The sequence below is a fragment of the Nomascus leucogenys genome, chromosome 9, assembly GCF_006542625.1.
Source record: "Nomascus leucogenys isolate Asia chromosome 9, Asia_NLE_v1, whole genome shotgun sequence".
NCBI classification, from domain to species: domain Eukaryota; kingdom Metazoa; phylum Chordata; class Mammalia; order Primates; family Hylobatidae; genus Nomascus; species Nomascus leucogenys.
The window spans coordinates 108,089,484-108,104,074 of NC_044389.1; the positions used below are offsets into that span (position 1 = coordinate 108,089,484).

Here is a 14,591-nt window from a genome sequence, read left to right on the forward strand (position 1 = left end):
CCTTACTTAAAAATATTTCTAACACGTTGAGTGTACAATAATTATTTTAATCCCAGGGACACTCTTTGCCCCTGTCTCTTAAAATGATGCAGATTCTGGCCAGGCGTGGTGGCTCACGTCTGTGATCCCAGCACTTTGGGAGGCCAAGGCGGGTGGATCACCTGAGGTCATGAGCTCGAGACCAGCCCAGCCAACATGGCACAACCCCATCTCTACTAAAAATACAAAAAATTAACCAGGCATGATGGTGCATGCCTGTCATTCCAGCTACTCGGAGGGCTGAGGCACGAAAATCGCTTGAATCCAGGAGGTGGAGGTTGCAGTGAACTGAGATCACGCCACTGCACTCCAGCCTGGGTGACAGAGCAATACTCTGCTCTGTCTCAAAAAAAAAAAAAAAAAAAAAAGTGCTGCAGATTCTGGCCTTGCTCAGCCAGCATGGCCAATAGATTCTCCGCAACCTGAGTGTTGTCCTAGGGTTGGGGTTCCAATCCCCTTTGTCCTTGTTGTCCGTCAAACAGAACCTGGTGTCCTGGATCCTCTTCCTCCGCGCTTCACATGGATTTGGGAGGGTGCAAGTGCTTTGGGTTTTTCTGGAGCACAATCACAGACAGGTTAAGGTGAACACCATAAAGTTACCTCGTTCTTTAGGATTTTGGATCTGTTTAGGGTTTTAGGATTTTGGATCTGTCTGTTGTGCTTGGCTCTTTCCCAGGGGGTCAGGCATCCCCACCCCGTTAACGAAGACCAGGGGAGACAAGTATTCCAAACTCACTTTTCACCTGAGAGATCCTAAGTGTGGACCTTTTTGTAGTAGATATTCAATCTGGAATTGAATATCAGATAGTCAAGAGTAGGCGGGATCTTATTGAGTATTTTTCTTATTTATTTTTGCACATACATTTTGCTTTAAGGAGGCAAACTCCAACTCTAAACCTGCCAGACTCTAGCAGCTTTAGAAGTTTTGTTGGAATTAATTTATGCTTATGTTGGAAGATGTAGGATTATCCGAGCCAAAGTTAGTAGATGCCAAAAGCTTTGGTCTATTTTTGTTAAGGTGATCCAAATCAGTTATACATATAAACTGGAAATGTTCTTATCCAAAGAAATCACTATTTGCTCATTTGTGTCAATATTTGACCAGGCATATTTGTGAGCTACTGGTTCTCCTTTTGTGAATAACATGTTTTAGTTTAAATGCATGCCTCTGACAGCACTTTGGGAGTTTGCTGTGATAGTAACATGATTTGCTTCATCACAATTTTTATCGGAAAAAAATCATTCTAGATAACTGCTTGCAACAATTGATCTGAACACATGTGCTTATGTGAGGTACAACAGGTGTACTCTTTTGCTTTCTTAAATTCACATTTAAAAATAAAGTAGCTAGTGTAATGATAAGATTAAATGAACTAAGTCGTACTAAGATCTGACATCTGGTGAGTTAACGTCTATCCTATGCTAGAAGAAACTGATAGGAAATTGTGGCGTGAATGACATAACTTTTCAGCGTTTAAATTGCTACTTTAAAATGGGTACCTCTTTGCTTTATAACCTATTTTTAAAAATGGACTTGCCCCACTAACAAAGCTGATTTTCTTTTTCCTTTTTGCCTTTTCTGCAGCACAAAAGAAGAGAAAGATTGCAGTTGTGCAACCAGAGAAACAGTACGTGCTTTTTTCCCTGCCAGACTGTACTGTATACCGATAAACTGTAGTGTCTTTGTGGAGGATGGGAAGCATGGCTGTTTTTATTGGAGTTATCTAACAAATAGTACCCTAGTTGAGGTAGCAGTAAAACATAGTGGCTGTTATTTGTTATGTACCTGTTATGTGCAAGACACAGTGCCTGCTCCCCAAGGCACTCACAGTCCAGATTCCCGTGGCTCACTTTTTATTCCACTTTGACATCCCTGGGGAGTGCCTCAGACCTGCACACTGAGAGAAATGGCTGTCTGTGTCCGTAGTTCTCAGCGTCTGCAGGGGCCCCCCGTGGCAGGTGCAGTTTCGACTCGCAGCCCCTCACCACACTCAGAATGCTGCTGCTGACTCACCTCTCCTAGAGTAGCCCGGGCTTGGGAGGCAGAAAACTTCGGTCCAACCCCAGCTCTGCTGAGTGAACCTGAGCAAGTAGCATTAGTTCTCTGCCTCTCAGTGCCCTGGCTTGTAAAATACGATTTGGGGGTACTTATGAAGATTAAATTAGATTCCATTTGAAAAGAAGTGTAGGCCTTAAGTTGTAGGCTGAACAAATACAGATTATGCCCTGTCCCCCATTTCAATCGTGATTTTCTGTGGAAAGAGGGTGTCCCCCATTTCAATTGTGACTGTATGTGGAAAGAGGGTGTTAGCAAAGTGTGTCCAGGCAGGCAGTGTGTTTTTGAAAAGTTGCGACTGCTAGTAACATTTGTAGACATTGAAAAATATTTAAAATATGCCAAAATGTATATTCCATGCCAAGTGATTCTGCTTTCTTAAGTAAATAAAAATATACTGATGGAAAGACAGCTGAAAACAGCATTTTTCATGTGCAGTAGTTGAGTTTAAATTTGAATAAAATGAAATTGAACAGTAACTGCACTATTTGAATGAGAAGAACAGTTCTGTAGGTATTTTTTTGTGGGTTTGCTTCTAAATGCAGTTTATCTGGCTCATAACCAGACTCCATGTTATCCGCCTGATGTTAAAGTAGAGAAATTTCATAACACACCTGTGACTGAATCCAAACTTGAATCCATCACTCCTAAATGCACAGCCCATGGATTAACAGTTCTCACCTTTCCCATGCGTCGGTCACTTAGAGAGCTTGGAGCACACAGATTGCTGGGTCCCATCCTCAAAATTTCTGATTCAGAATGTCCGAGATGGGGCCCAAGAATCTGCATTTCTAACAAGTTCACAGGTAGTGTCAATGCTGTGGGTCTGGGGACCCCTCCTGTGAGAACCACTCCATAGATGGCCTCGCTAAGATCTCTTGTAAGGGTTGACCTTGAGCCCTAGGAGCTTTTCAACCATGTGGTTTCTATGCCACCAGCCTAGACACCCCTGTGAAACCTAGTTCACCTCTTTTCCCCTAAGGCTACATTGTAAAACACATGTTTATTCAGCAGCATTTTTACTGAACTGTAACAGAGCTGTGTCCTGGAATAAGCCTACGTTACATTTTAAGATACGCCGGTTTATAGATTTTCTTTTAAGGCCTTATTTTTAGTGTGGCCATGACTCACGCGGGCCCAGAGGTCAGAAATCAAAGGTGAGTGGAAAGTGGTTTTCAATTAGACATCGAAGTGGAAAAGCCTGACTTTAATCAAATGTAAGATAATGTGTCTTCCTGTTTAAAATATAATTGAAGACAGTATTACAATTCCATAGCAAGAGATAGGCCGGAAACGACTTGGGAGAAACTCATTGATCAGGACCAGCCACTCAGGGGCAGATGTCTCAGGCTTCCTAGGGCCATCCAAAGAATTGGACAACAACTTCTCTGAAATGCTGTTTTCATCTGGTCTTACTGGCATTGCTCCCATATACACATTCTATTCTATGGTCCTCTTATCTGAGATTTCTGGAAGAGCCCTTTTAAATTATGATAAGACTTTGGAATGTAGTAGTTCCTTCTAAAGCTTGTGGTCCCTGATAGTTTTATTTTCTCTATTGACAGATTGCCGCCCACAGTGCCTGTTAAGAAAATACCTCATGACCTTTGTTTATTCCCTCACCTGGACACCACAGGTAATCAGTCCCACCGGTAATTAGGGGGTCTCTGTGCCTTCCCACTGTGCAGCCGGGAGCAGAGACATGTATAGGTTTGTAGGTCGATATGAATACATCTCAGCGTTGAGCCTATTCTGTTTTTCTCCATTGCCACTCATGAATGGATACCTACTTTTTAAAAAGAAAAATTTCTAAGCTAAATTCTCTGTGCTGCTTCTTTTCTGCTTCTTGTTCAGTAGCTCTAGATAGTTCTAGTCTATAGAAAAAGGGTTTATGTGTGACTTGCAAATTAGGAGCCAAATTAGGGCTGCGTATCATGGGGAAAAGGAAAGAGTTGAAAATATCATCTCATTAGGCAGTTTCTTTTTTGACATTTTATTTCCGTTCCACTTGCATTTTTCCACTTGCTGTTAGTATTTAAGTCACCCCTGGCTTTTGAATTGTTCCTTAAAACCCTCTAAAGAGCTGGTTGTGAATAATATATGTTTTTTAATGTGTAAAGTCTTACATCTTACAATAATCTTTGGAAATACATTTGTGCGCTACCCTCTGACCATCAAGTCTGGTAATAGACATGTTTGTACATTGTCATACTTGATTAAAAAGTCTATTCTCTAAGCCAAAATGAAACCTGCTCTGAATTCCAGGATTAAAACCAACATGTCATAGAAGAATCCTACTAGGGGATTATCTTGGTAGTAAAGAGCAGTTTTGTAAGTAGATTTAACTAAAATTTTGTTTTTCTGCAGGCCTGGTAATCTAAAGGCAGAGTAATCCTACCAAAAAATGTCCATGTAGATGCAGCTGTGGACTTCATTATTTTGCCTGTTTTATATAATTCAAACTTTAGAATGGTTTTAAAAGAACCATGCCAGCTACCCTTTCATAGTCTATAATTGTAATTTTACTCCTTTTCTTTTATATCCAGAGGAATAACATTTCTGCCTCCTACCTCTGCTTGTTCTTAGTTGAAGTCTTTATGAGAACAAGCCTTCCTAGACTGTTAAATTACCACCCCAAATTAATAGCAGTGGTTTTGCAGAAATTCCACTGTGAGTGTTGCTTAGCTTGGAGTTTGGGTAGAGTCAGGGTGGGGGCGGTGACTCCCTTAGCCAAAATGAAACCTCATTCTACATTTATAGACATTAAGAAACTTTTGGTCCAGCATGGTGGCTCATGCCTGTAATTCCAGCACTTTGGAAGGCTGAAGCAGGCAGATTGCTTGAGCTCAGGAGTTCGAGACCAGCCTGGCCAACATGGTGAGACCTTGTCTCTACTAAAAATACAAAAATTAGCCGGGCATGGTGGCGTGTGCCTGTAATCCCAGCTACTCAGGAGGCTCAAGCAGGAGAATCGCTTGAACCTAGGTGGTGGAGGTTGTAGTGAGCTGAGATTGCACCACTGCATTCCAGCCTGGGCAACAAAGTGAGACCCTGTCTCAAAAACAAAACAAAAGATAGTTTCTTCTTTTTTTGAGACAGTTTTGCTCTTTTCACCCAGGATGGATTACAGGCTCATGCTACCATGCCCGGCTAATTTTTGTATTTTTAGTAGAGATGAGGTCTCACCATGTTGGCCAGGCTGATCTGGAACTCCTGACCTCAGGTGATCCATCTGCCTCGGCCTCCCAAAGTGCTGGGATTATAGGCATGAGCCACCACCTGTAAGAAAGAAACTTCAGATTGAGGTCTTATCATTTAATTATTCTGCTTGCTCATGGCATTGGAGACAGCAAGATCAGCAGCTGTCACTGTTCCCTTTCTGAGTTGAAAGAATATGGGTAATACACACTTAAGCTGCAGTGAGGTCTACTTCACCGTCATCAGATTGGCAGAATGGAGAAGTGCAACAGGAACCAGTGTTGGGGTAGATGTGGGACTACAGGAGCCCTTCCATGGTGCTAACAAGAGTGTCAATTGGGGTAGTCACTGTGGAGAACGGCGTGGCCATGTCTAGAAAAACTGAAGATACAGATACGCAGACCTGTGGCCTAGCTGGCCCACTCTTATTACCCACCTGCAAGACTCTGTTGCCCACATGTAGAAGATTTTCACAATCGTATTCATGAAAGTGCTGTTGACAGTCCAGAAAAAGTAGAAACAACTAAATATCCATCAGTAAGAGACTAGACAGCTCAGTGATGCTACATTAATTCAATAGAGTCAAATAAAGAAGTAAAAAAATGAACTTTCTAGATCCAAATTTACCAACTTGAATATATCTCAGAAACTTCTTGTTAAGCAAGGAAACAATATCTTGCAGGAAATAATTTATGGAATATGTTTAAAATACCATATATTGTTTAGGCACATGCATGCTTCTGTGTGTGGTGAAGTTGACACACTTGTGTGGCAAGATGAACACCAGATTCATACAATCTGGAAAAATTAATCAGAATTTCTAAGGTATCATTAAGGATATAAAATGTCCTGCTATTAGGACACAGCACCTCTTTCTCAAGAAAATCATCTGTTTTTCTCTGCTGCTCTGTCACAATTTGGAACCAGAGTGTGGCCTCCTAATTACAGTTCTAACGACACTGGCTGTCACGGTTATTGTGTTCATTTTGGGTTCCATTGCTTTTATTACGCCTGACTCCCCATCAGCCAAGACCTCGGACAGCTCTGTGTGGTCCTTTTCCCTGACCATGTGGATGAAGCAAGGGTCTAGGGGTCCCCTAGGGTCTGGGGCTGTGGTCCTAAGCATGGGCTATGTTGCTCTCCCCTGCAGGAACCGTCAATGGGAAATACTGCTGTCCTCAGCTCTTCATCAACCACAGGTGTTTCTCAGGCCCTTACCTGAACAAAGGAAGGATCGCAGAGCTACCTCAGTCGGTGGGACCGGGCAAATGCGTGCTGGTTCTTAAAGAGGTAAAGCCCGTGCACAGTCACCTTGGCTTATTTTAAGAGGATTTTTTAAAAAGCTGTGGGCTCAGTTTCTGAAGGAGGGAGTAGACATTGGAAGCAATTCAGTTGGCATTTACCGAGACCTCCTTTCTCTCCATCCTGGGGGCCGAAGCCAGAGATACACAAATGGAAAAATGATGCTCTGACCCATGAAAGGCTCCCCATCTAGGGGGAGGGACATACATCTGCCTCCCCTCGAATTAGGGGGAAATGTTGCACTAGATTTGAATGAAGTGCTTTGGGAAGACAGAGGGAAGACTGTGTGTGGAGTGAGGGCCTAGGACTGGAGTTGAGGTTTCCAAAGAGGTAAACCAGCCTGGAATGGCACAGAGGACTTCATGAGGCAGCAGAGGGTATTAATCACCGAGAATGGCGCTCCTTGGCCAGGTCATGGTGCTGTGCCATCTTTTTGTTTCATCCATCTCTTCCCAGCACCTGGTACCTGCACACGGGAGGTAATGGTAAGGATTTCGATGGTCTCCAGGTACTTTGATGAGGTTTGTGTCATGGGTCACATCCAGGCCCATCACTTGGAGGCCATGGCTCCCCATTTCTCCTGCTGCCTTCGGGCGATGATCTGCAGAGAGAGATGAATCCTGAGGATGTTGATGAAGGCTTCTTCTCCGTTGCATTTTTCCAGCATAGCCTCAGACAGTGCTTGGAGACAGATTGGAAATTTGGAATAGTTTCCAAACTCTTCCCGGAACTCTCTCTCTGCTCTTTTCTTACATGTATCAGTGCTTTCTCTGAAGAAAGAGGATACCAAGTGGATATTCTCTGTTGCCACTATACCATGATGAATGTTTCTTAAAATTCTGCAGGCACAGCAACCCGCTGGTCCATTGAACATGTGTTTGTTAGGTAACTTTGAGGAGCCAGGCACCATCGGAAGCACTGGATTAAAAAAGAAATAGGCTCTGCCTTCTGCCTGCTGGAGTTTCCTGCTCTTGTTAGGGAGATGATGTAATCCTCAGCTTGATGTACAGTTGGGGGTCTGAGAGAGAGGCAGAAACACAGTGTCCCGGGAGTAGAGTGGAGGACAAATATATGGCAAGTGACATTTCATCTGGCTTAGGCGGAGTGTGTAGGATCCTGATTGCACAGCGTGGGCATGGCCACAGAGGTGGGCATTCAGGGTGTGTTTCAGAAAGGAAAGTCAGGTATGGCTGGAGCTTAGGACCTTAGGCTGGAGATAAACAGTGGCATAAAAGGGTGCATTCGATTTTGAGAAGAAAAACAGGAAGCTGGCCTGCCTTGATGCTTCAGTGTGAGGTTGGATGGAGCAAATTGGATGGGGCCTGCTTGTGAAAGGCCTTCTCTGATATTTTAAGTGATTTGGACTTGAATCTATGCATAGGGACCCTCAGAGGGATGCCAGACTCAAGCTTTCCCTCCACGCGAGGGCCTCGGTGTGCTTTCAAATATCATTTCACTTAAGGAGAAAGAGGCCATTGAAGCGAAGTCAGAGGGCATTTTCTCTTCCTGGTCATCAGTGGTATTCGTAGTTAAAGACCTTTTTATTTAAAAAAACATCTGCTTGAGAGAGGAAGTAGAGATTATAGTTTAGAAGAAACCTGTCAGAAATCGATAAGGCTCTTGTTGTGGTCATTTATTTGGGAGCATGTAGAATGTTAAGCAGGTGGTCCCTGGCCCACATGAGCGTCCAGTGGATGGGAAAGATGAGTATGTAAATAGAATGTAGCCAGATGAGTATGTAAATAGAATGGTCCCAGGTTCCGGGGCAGGACCTGGCGTGCACGCTGTGAGATCACACCAGAGGCATCTGCAGTCTGTGGGGACTGCGGAACAGGTGGCCTGCCCCAGGTAGGGAAAGGAGCAGGAACAAGGCTGGGGCATCTGGGGTGCAGGTGATAAAGGAGGGAAGAGGAGAGGATGCTGACAGCACCTGAAATGTGCAGACTGCAAGGGATGGACCCAGAAAGGGCCCTTGTTCATGTTTAGAGTCTGTTGCAGGCCTGGCCATTGTACCAGGCCCTTCATACACATCTTCATTTAGCGGCAGAATGGAGCTGCCTTCCTTGTAAATAGCTCATTTCTGCATTTGGTCTTGAAATCAAACAGTATGCATCTCACTAAGCCTAAATGGCGAGTAGATTCGGTACATGAGACATTCACAGCTAAAGAGAAATGGTGATTGAGTTGGGAGGGCCACACCCTGGGAAGGGCTCCACGGTGTGGTTAAGCGGCAGGACCACTAGTTAATGCTAAGCAAATAAATTGGCACAGATCGGAGATCCCTGCAGATGTTAAACTCAATCCAAACAGAAATCAAGCCAGGATTACACATAAGAATTTCTGCCACCATCGGAAATAGGACCCTAGAGCGAGAATTGACTTTCTTCTGTCTGCCACAGCTGTCAGTCGGTGAATGGATTTTCACTAGGGCGATGTTGTCTGCCTGTATTTCTGCCTGTTTTTGTTGTGAGTGATAGGATGAGGACACAAAAACTGACAAAAATACGGAGAGCTGATGGGCTTCTTTGAAGCTGCCTGCAAGCCTGTTTCACATGACATGTTCCGTTGTTGAAACGACACCTTCCCTTATCTGCCAGCTCTGTTAACAAACAGGATGACCTTGGCTTCAGCCTGTCTTGAGGGGCTGGCTGTTTTACTTTACTAAATGATTTCTTTAAGTCAAAAGTGGTTATCCCTGATCAATTCTCCGATAGGTGCCAGCGGCCAAATTTAAAGGCGAGGCCAGAGCAGTTTTCTAATGACAAAACTAGTTTTTTGCTGATGTTTGAAAAATGCGTGTGGCAGGAAGAAAGAAAAACAAAACAACAAAAAAATAGGTGTGAATGCCTCAGTTCTGTGAGTGCAAGAAAAATGTAAGTTCCACCAAGCTAATATTTACGCTCATGCTCCTCTTTCAGTACCAGAACCTCTGTAGCTTCAAATTTCATTTTAGTTAAAGAGAACGAGGTAACGGAAGTAAAGACAGAGTGCATTGCTTTTCCTGGCCATCAGTGTTATTAAGAACTTGAACACTTTGTGTGTAGGAGATGTGCAGTGAGAGCGGTTTGCCCGGATCTGTTCTGCCAGAAATAGACAGCGTCTCGGGGTGTGGATGCAGACATGGTCTTTGGCAAGGCTCAGTGCAGGCTGCAAAGTCCAGTTCTGGGTTCTGTCTGAGTGGACCGCTTTACAAGAGAGGACGAAGTTTCTGGCAAAAGTGGTCTTTAATGCATGGCTCTACTCACTTGATGGGTGTTAGAGTTGAGCGGGGTTTGGAGGGACCACGAGTGTGTCTGGCCTCAATTCGAGGGAGTGCAGTGAGGGGAGGTAGGGGACCTGGGAGAAGCTGGAACCAGAGTCACTCAGTGATCCACTCAGGTCCAGGCGTATCTCATAAGCAAACTCAGAACGAAGCAGGCCTTGGCGTGGAGGCGCAGGCCCAGCCGGCGACCGGTCCCCTGACATGCTGGGCCTTTTACAGGATGCTCATGCCCAGATGCATGGAGGGTGGAGTTGTTAGGCACAGGCAGTGTTGATGCTGTTTCTCCCAAGTCACGTGTCCATGCCCAGTAGGGTCACTGTCCATTGGGATCATCCTTTTCTATCTCAAATCCTTTACCCCATCCTCTCCCAGAGTACCAGGGTCCCCAAAAGAGAGATAAACTATGATCTATGTCGTATCAAGAGATTGGTCGCCTCCTATGACCAAAAGAGTCTTGTCGGCTGTTGTGTTCCTTTGCATTGCACGAGGTGTTCAGGAAATTTTTGCCTTGTAACTTAACATACGATCTCATGAATCACCAGGCCTGTAGTCCTCACTTTATAGACAGTGTATCGGGCTAGTGTCTGTGTGTGAAAGAGAAAGCGAACAAGTGAGCCAGCCTGGGCACAAGAGGTCAATGGGGAGTGGAACATCTAATGTATTTACTCATGTCCGTGGGTCCTGGAGTGACTGTTTCAGCTGCAGACACAGACCCATGATGAAGGTGAGAGCAGACCAGCCAGGCGCTCCTGGCAGAAACGACTCTGAAAACACGCACCTGGGCAGGGCGATGGAACCTCTGCCTTCACAGGGACTCCAGACATCATGGTGAGGGGACGTTGTCCTTGGAGAAGATCCCAGCGTGGCTCTCGGAGACTTGGGGAGCCTTGTGGTTTTTCTTAGAATTTATTTGGCTTAAAATATCAGTATGTAAATGTCAGTGACAGTATGTAACTTCTGTTTTTCAGAAAAAAAGAGAAACATGCCTTTCATGTGGGCCATCTGTGGGCATCCCTTTGTGGGTTTTCCGCATGAGTTTCGGGGGTGCTGAGCAGGCAGGGGCTCTCCAATTGCATTTACTGGGCAGCAGACCTGGCCTGTCCTGTGTGCTGCTTTTTGGCAGTCCAGGTTCAGGAGCTTAGGAGAGGAACGTTTATAGAAAGGAAATCGATGCGCTGTAACCTTCTATAGAAAGGTAGAAATAGAACGCCTGATTTTCTGCTCTCTTTTTTCTTCTTTTTGTGCTTAAGAGTTCAGAGAAAGCCCCGGGAAGCCTGGCACCCAGGATGCTTTGCAATGAAGCGCTTCTCAGGGCTTGTTTTTTTGCTCCAGTATAACTCTCCACCCTGTTTGCTGAGATGCCGGTGAGACCAGGGCACTCAGCTGAGGTCCAAAGGCTGGGTGTGAAGGTGTAGACCAGCAGAATCAAAGAAGTGATGCTGCACCCCTGGACCAGAATGCGGTGTGCCCCGAACCCCCGGCCTGAGTCAGAGATGCCCCACTGCAAATAGTGATGTGACCCCCAACCCCCAAAGGGCTCAGGTGACTCTGGCTCCTGGTCACCTGCAGTTTTGGGTCTTTCAAGTGGGACCTGGCGGTTTGGGATTTGGCCTCAGCTGTTATTTACGGTTTCGATTTCTGCCCCTGTGGTTGATTCATTAAGCGATTTCCCTCCGTCTTTTTGTTTGGGGTGTCTGGCTCTTACATTTGGGGAGTCTGTCATGTGCTGTTTGAATTTCCCCTTCATTGTGGAGCTCTGAGCATTTGTCCTGGGCTATCACTCACAACAACGTGTACCTAAAAACTAGAAAGCTTTCTGGTCGGAATCCTGAAAGTCGGCTGCCCCAAGCAGCCTTCAGTGTTCATAGACTTGATGGTAGGAGAAGAGCTTTCATTCTTCGAAGCAGTTGTAAGTTTATCGGTAGCACCCAGGGGAGGAGGTGTTGAGGGAGTAGGAATGACGGTCTCGTATCGAGGACTTTTCCAAGTGATATTGGACAGAGGGAATGTCTTACCCAGCTACCCTCAGTGAAGTCAGTCCTTGGAATCAAAGACAGATGCAGACAGGCCTCTTGAAGATACTCTGCTGTGTTTTCGTTGCTGCTGTTTTAAATTTATGCTGAACATTAGTTAACCCACTAAGAATAATGTAGCAAGCTTATGGGTGGGTGTAAGCTTTAACACACTCACATAGTCTGTGGTGCTGAGGGAAGGTTGGCAGAGGAAAAGTGCACATTTTTTTTTTTGCATGTCAGGCTTTTCTTTATTATTTTCCCACAGAGAAGACAAGGTAAATTTGGTGAACTTTCTCATCATAGCATAGGATAAGATTTTGTAGCAATGAAAAGCAATAGCAAATGATAACTCCGGAGCCTCCATTCACGTAGATTATATGGTATCAAATACTTGGAGTGAATTTATTGTTAATTTTTATGTGAACAGAATAATTTTATCTAATTTCAGAGCCCATATTGAAATTATTGAACTAATTCAAAAAATATCTGTAGAGCACCTACTCTTGCCAGTTATAGTTGTATCTACCATGGATACAGCAGCAAACAGAATGAAGTCCCTGATTTCCTGCTGCTTATGTCTTAGTGGGGGTGGACGGTGAACAAATAAGCCAATTACGGAATAATCTTATATTAATAATAAGACAAGTTATCCACGAGAGGCAGGAGAATGAAGGGAGGAAGGTGCTGTGTACAGAGGATACTCAGCAGAGACCTTTCTGATATGGACTTTGGGGTAAAGACCCGGATGGGGAGGGATAGTCTGGAAGGGTTTCCCCAGGAAGAACAATCCTAAGAGAAGAACAGAGCAGAGGAAAGGCCTGATCTGACCTGTGGTTTAAAGGATTGCCCTGGCCGTTGTTGGGAGGTGAGGCTCTCAGAGGGTGAGGTGGAAGGCAGGGAAGCCCCTGCTGGCAGGGCGAGAATAGAATCAGAGCTGCCCAGCTTTTCAGCCACGTGCCCTCACCAGGCATCCGGATAAGACAGTTTCAGGGACATTGTGGACACAAAAAAGCCCCATTGGATTGGGTTCCAGAGAGGACCAAAGAAGAGAAAAAGGCACTGTTGAGTGTAGACTCTTCTTAAGGATTTTACTGTAAAAGAGCTGAGAAATGAGGTGGGGGAATGTATTAGTTCGCTTTCACATTGCTGATCAAGACATACCTGAGACTGGGCAATTTATAAAGGAAAAGAGGTTTAATGGACTCACAGTTCCACATGGCTGAGGAGGCCTCACAATCATGGCAGAAGGCAAAAGGCACGTCTTACATGGCAGCAGACAAGAGAGAATGGGAGCCAAGCAAAAAGGGAAACTCCTTATAAAACCATCAGATCTCCTGAGACTTATTCACTACCACGAGAACATTATGGGGGAAACCACCCCTACAATTCAATTACCTCCCATAGAGTCCTTCCCACAACACATGGGAATTATGGGAGCTATAATTCAAGATGAGATTTGGGTGGGGTCACAGCCAAACCATATCAGTGGAGGAAGATGAGACACCTAAGGTCCTGTTAGTTTGGGGGCAGGGGCAGGCTCCCTGCTACCCTCTCTGATCAAGAACGTAATGAACTGAACTCCAGTGTTTTGCAAAGCACAATAATTCAGTCTAACTGTGGCTAGTCATAGCAGCTGTCCCCTTAGTTATTTTCATTAGGTAACTATAATACATGACATTGTCATGTGCACAGAAATTATTCAGCTCACAATTCCAAAGTTTTATGGAGAGCTTGTTGAATTTGGAGACGGATGATGTGGCATCAAGAAAAGCCAAGGGAAAAACATTCAATATCAGATGCTTTTTATAATTTAATTGCTGCCTGCTCCCAGACTGAATTGAACTGCAGAAGGCATTTTCTTTTCACAGTCACAAAATGCATCTCGATATGCAGCAAATAACATGTAGCTCTGGGGTTTTCTCAGCGAAACCCAGTGAAAAGAATCTGTTGAAATTTTATTGTCTGTTGATAAACACTGTGTGCGTTATTGCAGTCAGTTCTAATTCGATTTATTTTTAAACTGAGTTTCTGTAAATTGTACTGACAGTAAACAATAAAATCAGATGATTATTCTAATACAGAAAACACAAACACAACAAAACTGCTGGTACCGTCTTGTCATGGCTTTTCAGCACCTTGGCAAGCCACATTCTCTTGGGTAGCTTTGAGGCCCTTGGAACATAACAAAATGTTACCCAGGCAGAGAAAAGGCAGTCGCCGGGCTGACTGCATAGTGTAAAGTATTTTAAGAGCGAATCCTTAGTTACAACTTGAGAAAGCTTTGTTGTTTTCAGAAATAAATCAGGGTGCAAACCAAGCTGGTTACATTCCAGAACATGACAGACCCGTGAAAACTGAGACAAGCAAATTCCATCCACATTCTCCCATCTTCTTCCATTTATTTTGTAATAGTCTCCATTAAAAGATAGTGTTTAGGCACTAGTGCCAGTCTCCCATCTCACTCAGGTGTATCTCTTGCTCTCTCAATGGTATTTTGCTCTGAAATCCGAGATGTGAGCTCCATGCCTCACATGCTCCTTCCAACTCCTGCACCTGGACAGCCTGCCGGAGGCATGGGCACTGCGTGCTCCCCCTGTCTTGTTCCTGCTACTGTCACCCAGTGGAGCTTCACAGAGGATCATTTCATGAAACTCCACACCATAGGCCTCTGCTTTGCACTCTCATATGCTGTAAGGTCTTTATCCAAAGAGCAGCAGCC

General features: G+C 44.6%; 1 protein-coding gene across 1 annotated transcript in view; it reads left to right on the forward strand.

The window, feature by feature from the left end:
* The window catches only part of SFMBT2 (Scm like with four mbt domains 2), a 247,993-nt gene that overhangs the window by 202,540 nt on the left and 30,862 nt on the right, over window positions 1–14,591 (forward strand). Inside the window, exons 13-15 of the mRNA XM_030819341.1 lie at window positions 1,625–1,667; window positions 3,661–3,731; window positions 6,444–6,583. Coding sequence (XP_030675201.1) covers window positions 1,625–1,667; window positions 3,661–3,731; window positions 6,444–6,583 — 254 coding nt within the window. The remainder of the gene's footprint in view (window positions 1–1,624; window positions 1,668–3,660; window positions 3,732–6,443; window positions 6,584–14,591) is intronic.